General features: G+C 34.4%; 1 protein-coding gene and 1 non-coding gene across 2 annotated transcripts; one reads left to right on the top strand and one right to left on the bottom strand.

Moving 5' to 3' along the window:
* Positions 1-460: 460 nt before the first annotated feature.
* LOC148572541 (small nucleolar RNA R71) lies at positions 461-568 on the top strand. The gene has a single exon (XR_015909047.1). It is a non-coding gene; the product is annotated as a small nucleolar RNA R71 (small nucleolar RNA).
* A 5521-nt stretch (positions 569-6089) lies between these two features.
* Positions 6090-7503, bottom strand: LOC107633741 (sugar carrier protein C-like). The gene is made up of 3 exons (XM_021117434.2): positions 7369-7503; positions 6658-7287; positions 6090-6551 (listed from the first exon to the last, which is right to left on the bottom strand). The coding sequence occupies exons 1-3, from the start codon at positions 7486-7488 to the stop codon at positions 6090-6092; spliced, it is 1212 nt and encodes a 403-aa protein (XP_020973093.2). The 5' UTR covers positions 7489-7503.
* Between the last annotated feature and the right edge of the window lie 1217 nt (positions 7504-8720).

Here is an 8720-nt window from a genome sequence, read left to right as displayed (position 1 = left end):
TTTGTTGATCCTTCCATGAGAAATTTGGGTGATTTCTCCATGAGGGGTTATAGGTGTTCCCTTATGGTTCACCCATGTAATTTATCTCTGCTATTGCAGGGTTCTCAGGATCATAAGCCTCTTCTTCAACAGATGCCTCTTGAGTATTGTTGGATGCAGCTTGCATTCCATTCAGACTCTGAGAAATCATATTGACTTGCTGAGTCAATATTTTATTCTGAGCCAATATGGCATTCAGAGTATCAATTTCAAGAACTCCTTTCTTCTGAGGCGTCCCATTACTCGCAGGATTCCTCTCAGAAGTGTACATGAACTGGTTATTAGCAACCATGTCAATGAGTTCTTGAGCTTCTGTAGGCGTTTTCTTTAGGTGAATGGATCCACCTGTAGAAGTATCCAATGACATCTTAGCTAATTCAGACAGACCATCATATAATATATCCAGGATGGTCCATTCTGAAAGCATGTCAGAAGGACACTTTTTGGTCAGTTCCTTGTATCTCTCCCAAGCTTCATAGAGGGATTCACCTTCTTTCTGTCTGAAGGTTTGAACATCCACTCTAAGCTTACTCAGCTTTTGAGGAGGAAAGAACTTGGCTAAGAAAGCCTTGACCAGCTTATCCCAAGAGTTCAGGCTATCTTTAGGTTGAGAATCTAACCATATTCTAGCTCTGTCTCTCACAGCAAAAGGGAAAAGCATGAGCCTGTAGACTTCAGGATCTACTCCATTAGTCTTAACAGTATCACATATCTGCAAGAATTCAGTTAAGAACTGAAAAGGATCTTCAGATGGAAGTCCATGAAACTTGCAGTTTTGTTGCATCAGAGAAACTAATTGAGGTTTAAGCTCAAAGTTGTTTGCTCCAATGGTAGGAATTGAGATGCTTCTTCCATGTAAATTGGAATTAGGTGCAGTGAAGTCACCAAGCATCCTCCTTGCATTATTATTATTTTTGGCTGCCATCTCTTCTTCCTGTTCGAAAATTCCTGTAAGGTTGTCTCTGGATTGTTGTATTTTAGCTTCTCTTAGTTTCCTCTTTAGAGTCCTTTCAGGTTCAGGGTCTGCTTCAACAAGAATATTCTTGTCCTTGCTCCTGCTCATATGAAAGAGAAGGGCACAGAAAAATAATAATAGGGATCCTTTTTACCACAGTATAGAGGTTCCCTTGTTGTGAGTAGAAGAAAAGAGGAATAAGAATGTAGAAGAGAAGAATTCGAACTCAAAGGAGAAGAAGGGGTTCGAATTTTGGGTGAAGAGAAGTGTTAGTAGATGAATAAATAAATAGAAGGAGATGAGGGAGAGGGAATTTCGTAAATTAAAAATTAAAATTTAAAGTTAGATTTCGAAAATAGTTTTTTTTTTTAAAAAAAAAAGGTTAGTAATTTTCGAAAATTAGGAATGAAATAAAATTAAAATTAAAAATTGAAAATAATTAATTAATTAAAAGAATTTTTAAAAAAAGAGGGAGGTATTTTCAAAAATTAGAGAGGGAAAGTTAGTTAGGTAGTTTTGAAAGAGATAAGAAACACACAAAAAGTTAATTAGTTAGTTGAAACAAATTTTGAAAATCAAATTTTTAAAAGATAAGAAAATAAGAAGTTAGAAAAGATATTTGAAAAAGATAAGATAAAAAGATATTTTTGAAAAGATATGATTGAAATTAGTTTTGAAAAAGATTTTATTTTTAAAATCATAATTAATGACTTGATTCACAAGAAATCACAAGATATGATTCTAGAACTTAAAGTTTGAATCTTTCTTAACAAGTAAGTAACAAACTTAAAATTTTTGAATCAAAACATTAATTGTTGATGATATTTTCAAAAATTATGAGATAAAATTAAGAAAAAGATTTTTGAAAAATATTTTTAAAGTTTTTGAAAATAAATAAGAAAAATGAAAAAGATTTGATTTTTGAAAAAGATTTTGAAAAGATAAGATTTTTAAATTGAAAATTTGATTTGACTCATAAGATACAACTAAATTTTTAAAAATTTTTGAAAAAGTCAACTCAAATTTTCGAATTTTATGAGAGAAAAAGGGGAAGATATTTTTTTGAATTTTGAATTTTTAATGATGAAAGAGAAAAACATGAAAATGATGCAATGCATGAAAATTTTGGATCTAAACATGTGATGCATGCAAGAACACCATGAATGTCAAGATGAACACCAAGAACACTTTGAATGTCAAGATGAACATCAAGAACTTTTTTTTTTTTTTGAAAAATTTTCAAGAAAAGAAAACATGCAAGACACCAAACTAAGAAATTTTTCATGTATAGACACTATGAATGCAAGAATGCATATGAAAAACAAGAAAAGACACAAAACAAGAAAATATGAGGATCAAACAAGAAGACTGGCCAAGAACAACTTGAAGATCATGAAGAACACCATGAATGCATGAATTTTCGAAAAATGCATGAAAATTTTTTAGAAAAAATGCAATTGATACCAAACTTAAAAATTGACTCAAGACTCAAACAAGAAACACAATTTTTTTTTTATTTTATGATTTTATGAATTTTTTTTGGATTTTTCGAAAATTAATGTGAAAAAGAAAAATAAGGATTCCAAAATTTTTAAGAAGAATTCTAGGAATCTTTCAATATTAGCCCAAAGCTCCAATCAAAGGGTTGGACATGGCTTAATAGCCAGTCAGCTTTAGGATGGAATTACATGCATTGTGGTGATTAGTTGAAGACCAATCCCAAAGCAGTTTGGATATGGCTTTACAGCCAGATAGGATTCAACATGTTACCATGAAACTCTAGAATTCTTTCTTGAAAGTTTTGAAGCCATAGAATAATTAAAAAAAAATTTTCCGAAAATAATTTTTTTGAAAAACGAAAATAAAGAAAAATTTTTGAAAGAATTTTGAAAACCTTTTTTTTTTTGAAAAGAAAATAAAAAGAGAATTACCTAATCTGAGCAACAAGATAAACCGTCAGTTGTCCAAACTTGAACAATCCCCGGCAACGGCGCCAAAAACTTGGTATGAGAAATTGTTACTCTGAGGTTGTAAAATTTGTTGTTCGTTCTCTCCCTGGCAATGGCGCCAATAACTGGTGCACAATACCATGGTCCAAACATAACTTCACAACTTCGCACAACTAACCAGCAAGTGCACTGGGTCGTCCAAGTAATAAAACCTTACGTGAGTAAGGGTCGATCCCACGGAGATTGTTGGTATGAAGCAAGCTATGGTCATCTTGTATCTCAGTCAGGCGGATATCAAATGGTTTTGGAGTTTTCGAATAATAATAATAAATAAATAGAAAATAAAGATAGAAATACTTATGTATATCATTGGTGAGAATTTCAGATAAGCGTATAGAGATGCTTTCGTTCCTCTGACTTTCTGCTTTCCCGCTGTCTTCATCCAATCAGTCTTACTCCTTTTCATGGCAAGCTTTCTGTAAGGGCATCACCGTTGTCAATGGCTACATCCCATCCTCTCTTGTGAAAAAGGTCCAAATGCTCTGTCACGGCATGGCTAATCATCTGGAGGTTCTCGATCATATTGGAATAGGATTCACCCTCCTTTTGCGTCTGTCACTACGCCCAGCACTCGCGAGTTTGAAGTTCGTCACAGCCATCCCTTCCCATATCCTACTCGGAATACCACAGACAAGGTTTAGACTTTTCGGATCTCAGGAATGGCCATCCATGGGTTCTAACTTATACCACAAAGATACTAATAACTCGGACTCGGTCCCCTGTATTAGATATCTAAGAGATATTCATTCTAGCTTGTTTGCATGTAGAACGGAAGTGTTTGTCAGGCACGCGTTCATGAGTGAGAATGATGATGAGCGTCACATAATCATCACATTCATCATGTTCTTGGGAACAAATGGATATCTTAGAAGCGGAATAAGTTGAATTGAATAGAAAAACAGTGGTACTTTGCATTAAATCATGAGGAACAGCAGAGCTCCACACCTTAATCTATGGAGTGCAGAAACTCTACCGTTTGAAGATACATAAGTGATAATGGTCCAAGCATGACCGAATGGCCAGCCCCCATGAAAGTCTAAGATAGCATAAGACTGATCAAAAGATCCCTTTTACAATAGTAAAAAGTCCTATTTATACTAAACTAGTTACTATGGTTTACAGAAGTAAGTAATTGATGCATAAATCCACTTCCGGGGCCCACTTGGTGTGTGCTTGGGCTGAGCTTGAAGTTTACACGTGGAGAGGTCATTCTTGGAGTTGAACGCTAGTTTGTAACGTGTTTCTGGCGTTCAACTCTGGTTTGTGACGTGTTTCTGGCATTTAACTCCAGACTGCAGCGTAGAACTGGCGTTCAACGCCCTTTTTCGTCATCTAAACTCGGCCAAAGTATAGACTATTATATATTGCTGGAAAGCCCTAGATGTCTACTTTCCAATGCAATTAGAAGCGCGTCATTTTGAGTTCTGTAACTCCAGAAAATCCACTTTGAGTGCAGGGAGGTCAGAATCCAACAGCATCAGCAGTCCTTCTTCTACCTCTGAATCTGATTTTTGCTCAAGTCCCTCAATTTCAGTCGGAAAATACCTGAAATCACAGAAAAATACACAAACTCATAGTAAAGTCCAGAAATGTGAATTTAACATAAAAACTAATAAAAATATCCCTAAAAGTAACTAGATCCTACTAAAAATATACTAAAAACAATGCCAAAAAGCGTATAAATTATCCGCTCATCAGCCTCCATTTTTTTCTGAAGTTGGACACAATTTATCCTTCTAGATGGATGTGAATCTGCGATTCCCTTCCACGTAGTTTTTTATTTTGCTATTTATTTTATGTAAAAACTCTTTTAGTCTCTAGCGGTCTATTTACAATTTAATATAAGTATAAATTGCGATAATTTGTAATAGTTTATGTATAAATTTTAAAATTTCTATACTCTATAATAATTTATATAATTAAAACAAGTTTTGATACATGTTTTAAATGTTCGTAATATGAAGAGTTCAAGTGTTATTTAAAAGATATTAGTTTATATTTTTAGAATGTTTTAATTTAATTTGATGTATTTTGATTTTGTATATTTAATTATTAGATTGGGTTTTATGTTTGTGAGTTTAGATCTTTTCTATATTTTAACCTAATAAGAGGTTATAAATATCTCATAAACGAGGGTAGTCGTCGTATAGAATGATTTAGAGGTTTAAAATTTTCTTTTGGTTTCGTAATGAAACCATGGTGTGGACAATTGAAGTTGAGAAGTCTCTATTGTTGCATAGAAGATTGAGAAGTCATTCGATTCAATTTTCAAACTAAGGCGTTGACAAGTTAGGCTGAAGAGTCCCTTTCTTGTTGCGTCAAGAAATTGGGAAGAGAGTAGAATGATTCTCTTTGTATTCAATTTCAATATATCCTTTTTGTTTCTATTTCAATTTCAATTTATCTTTTTTTATTCCGTTTGAATCTTTATCTTTTGTTTATCTTTTATTTCTTTATCAGTTCAAAAAATATAATCATTATCCGAATGTTGTAATTGAGTAATTTAAATTCTACTTTATTTATTTATGCATTTTGCCTTAGAAAAAGATAAATAACTGCATATTATCAGTTAAATATTATTAGGGATATTTGATGATTGTAAAAAAAAAAAAAAAAACAACCGGACTCTAAGTAAAGTTTGGTTTGAGAAGGAAAAAAATAATAATTTATTTATAAGAGATAATAATATTTTTATTTTGACAACGTCACTTTATTTTTAACAAATTTATATAAGATATAATAAAAAAGTTATCTAAAAAATAATATTATCAATGCGAATTCAATTGATCATTGATTTTTTTTATATAATTTTATATGAGTAATAAATAAATAGTGAATATATACTAATTGCAATAATTAATTGAAAATAGTAGATGATAGTTATACTATTTAATTGATTAATTAAAAATAATAGATAATAGACATACTATTTAGCCAATGAGTTATAGTTCGAATGGCATAATCTCCACATACTCAATTAACAGGTTCGAGTCTCCTATCTTTGGTAAAAAAAAAAAAGACATACTATTTAATTAATTATTATTTTCATTTTTTTGTATAAGATCTTAAAGAATATTTATGGAATCCTAAACTTGAGAATCTGGAGCAGCAATTTTGTTCTTTTGAGCAGAGGACTTGACGAATTCGTTCCAATATGGATGATTTTCCCACACAAGAGAATTTTCTTCAATGGGAACACTCTTTGTCTCTGGCAAGAACTTGTAGATAAAGATACTCATAACAATCACAAATAATGCAAAGAAGATGAAGAGCCCGAACTTCATATGGCACAACATCGCAGTGAAAACTTGGGCAATGGCAAAGGTGAAGATCATATTAACTGAAACGTTGACGCTCTGAGCCGCCGATCGAACTTCAAGTGAGAATATTTCACTGGGTACCAACCATCCTAGTGGACCCCACGACCATGCAAATCCACCCACGTAAATACATATGAATACCACAACAGTTAAGGCAAACCACTTGGGAAGAACTCCAGGGTTTTCATCTGTTCCAAATTTGCTACCTATTGCAGCTGCAATCACAAGCTATACATACACACATACACAACAAATTAAACTTATATATATACCAACAATAATATTAATAATGAAATATTTATTTTAGTTAATGAAACACATGTAACTAATATACCTGACAGATAAACATTTGAGCACCACCTTCGAGAAAAAGCTTTCGTCTGCCAACCTTATCAACGGTAAAGATGGAAACAAGGGTGGCAAGGGCGTTACAACCTCCGGTAATCATGGCAGGCATAAGGGAAGCAGTTCCACCAAAGCCAATAGTTTTGAACAAAACAGGAGCATAGAATGTGATGACATTCATGCCAGTGAGTTGTTGGAAGAAGGGAATGGCTATGGCCATGGTGAGGTGAGGCATGTACTCACTTTTGAGCAAAGAAGACCAAGGATGCTTGACCTGTTTGGAGGCTTCACTGGCAGCAACAAGATCCTTAAACTCCTCGTCAACATCATTGGTTCCACAAATCTTGAGGGGTTCCTCCTTGGCCTTCTCAGCTTGTCCACGCTCGATCAACGAGTTTGGTGAGTCAGGAAGAAACATTGCACTGATGATGATCATTATTGCAGGGACTCCTGCCAAACCTAACCTATAGCGCCACCCTTTGCCGTTCTCCATCTTGGCAAAAAGGTAGTTCAGAATATTGGCAACAAAAATGCCAATGGTGATTGCCAATTGAAACAACATGTTAAGTGCTCCTCTGTATTTGTATGGAGCAACCTCGGACACGTAGATCGGCACAGACTATCAATGAATAAAAACATGTAATGATTATTATAAATTAGGAAGAAACATCACACAGATAATTATTATTATTAGTAGTGCCTGATTAGCGCATCCGATTCCAAAACCTAGCAACATGCAGCCAACAATAAGCATCAAAACTTGCTGGGCGAAGCCGTTCAAAGATGCACCGCCGAGAAAGAGAACACCGCCGGAGATCATGGTGAGGCGCCTACCGAAGGCTCGACTTACCTTGGATGCAAAGATTGAGGCCACAAGAGCAGCCAAATAGAGAGAGGAAGTGAAGAGTGTGAGCACTTGGCTATCAAATTTACAATATTGGTTATCAATGGGCTTAATGTTGTGCTCCTTTGCATACACATCAGGAAAGAATTTCTTCAGAAAAGGATCCATGGAGGTGACTCCACCTGAAATGCCTAAGTCATATCAAAACCTCCTTTCCAGCTTGATTTAATAGTTTCTCTTTCCATCCTTGCATTTTATCTAGAATCTTCTCTTGTATCCACTCTAGCGCCTTGTTCTTGGATCTTCCTCATATCGCTGGTAACCCTAGGTATCTTCCAGAATCTTCCCACGACGTCATTCCGGTGATCTCTTCAATGTTTACCCTCCTCTGGATAGATACCTGACTTCCAAAAATCAGTCCGGATTTCTCAGTATTAATTATTTGTCTTGATGCCTCCGTATATTTGTTTATGATCTGAATTAGTTGATAAATCTCCTCTTCTTGCGCACCTGCAAAAATAATATAATCATCAGCGAATAATAGATGAGTTATGACCGGTGCAGTTGGAGCTAACCTTATTCCTGAAATAAGATTATCCCTCAACGCCTTTTCCATGAGAATAGTAAAACTTTCCGCTGCCAAGATAAAGAGATAGGGCGATAGAGGATCTCCTTGTCTGAGACCTCTTTGAGGGTAGATCTTGGTTGACAATTTTCCATTAATTATAAATCTATAAGTAGCACTTTTCACGTAGCTTATCATCAACTTCACCCATTCTTTACTAAAACTGAACTTTTCCATGACCCTTTGTAGAAAATTCTGTTCCAATCTATCGTATGCCCTATTCATATCCAATTTGATGGCTATGTCATTACTTCCATGATTTCCTTTTCTATTTAATTTGTGAAACACTTCCTCTACTACTACTATATTATCCTATATGAGTCTTCCTTTTATAAAAGCGCTCTGAACTGGAGATATGATGACATTCTAGCACTTTCCTTAACCTTCCAACCAAGACCCTTGTTACAATCTTATATATGAAATTACAACAGTTGATGGGTCTGAGGTGATTCAGGCTTTTCGGTTGACTCACTTTGGGAATCAAAACAACAATTGTTTCTCCTAAGTCCTCTGGTAAGCTACTGTCTTCAAAAATCTGTCTCACCACAGCACACACTTCTTTAATCAGAATATCCCAATGCTG

The sequence above is a fragment of the Arachis ipaensis genome, chromosome B3, assembly GCF_059453495.1.
Source record: "Arachis ipaensis isolate K30076 ecotype BB chromosome B3, ASM5945349v1, whole genome shotgun sequence".
NCBI classification, from domain to species: domain Eukaryota; kingdom Viridiplantae; phylum Streptophyta; class Magnoliopsida; order Fabales; family Fabaceae; genus Arachis; species Arachis ipaensis.
The sequence above is the reverse complement of the archived record's forward strand: the minus strand, read 5'-3'. Positions and strand labels throughout refer to the sequence as shown.

What these genes read in the sequence shown, in the direction of transcription:
- LOC107633741 (XM_021117434.2), bottom strand. Translation starts at nt 7,488, where the DNA reads ATGATCTCCGGCGGTGTTCTCTTTCTCGGCGGTGCATCTTTGAACGGC. An exon ending in GAATCGGATGCGCTAATCAG is followed by an intron (nt 7,288 to 7,368) that starts GCACTACTAATA and finishes ATTCATTGATAG; the next exon opens with TCTGTGCCGATCTACGTGTC. An exon ending in CTCAAATGTTTATCTGTCAG is followed by an intron (nt 6,552 to 6,657) that starts GTATATTAGTTA and finishes GTGTATGTATAG; the next exon opens with CTTGTGATTGCAGCTGCAAT.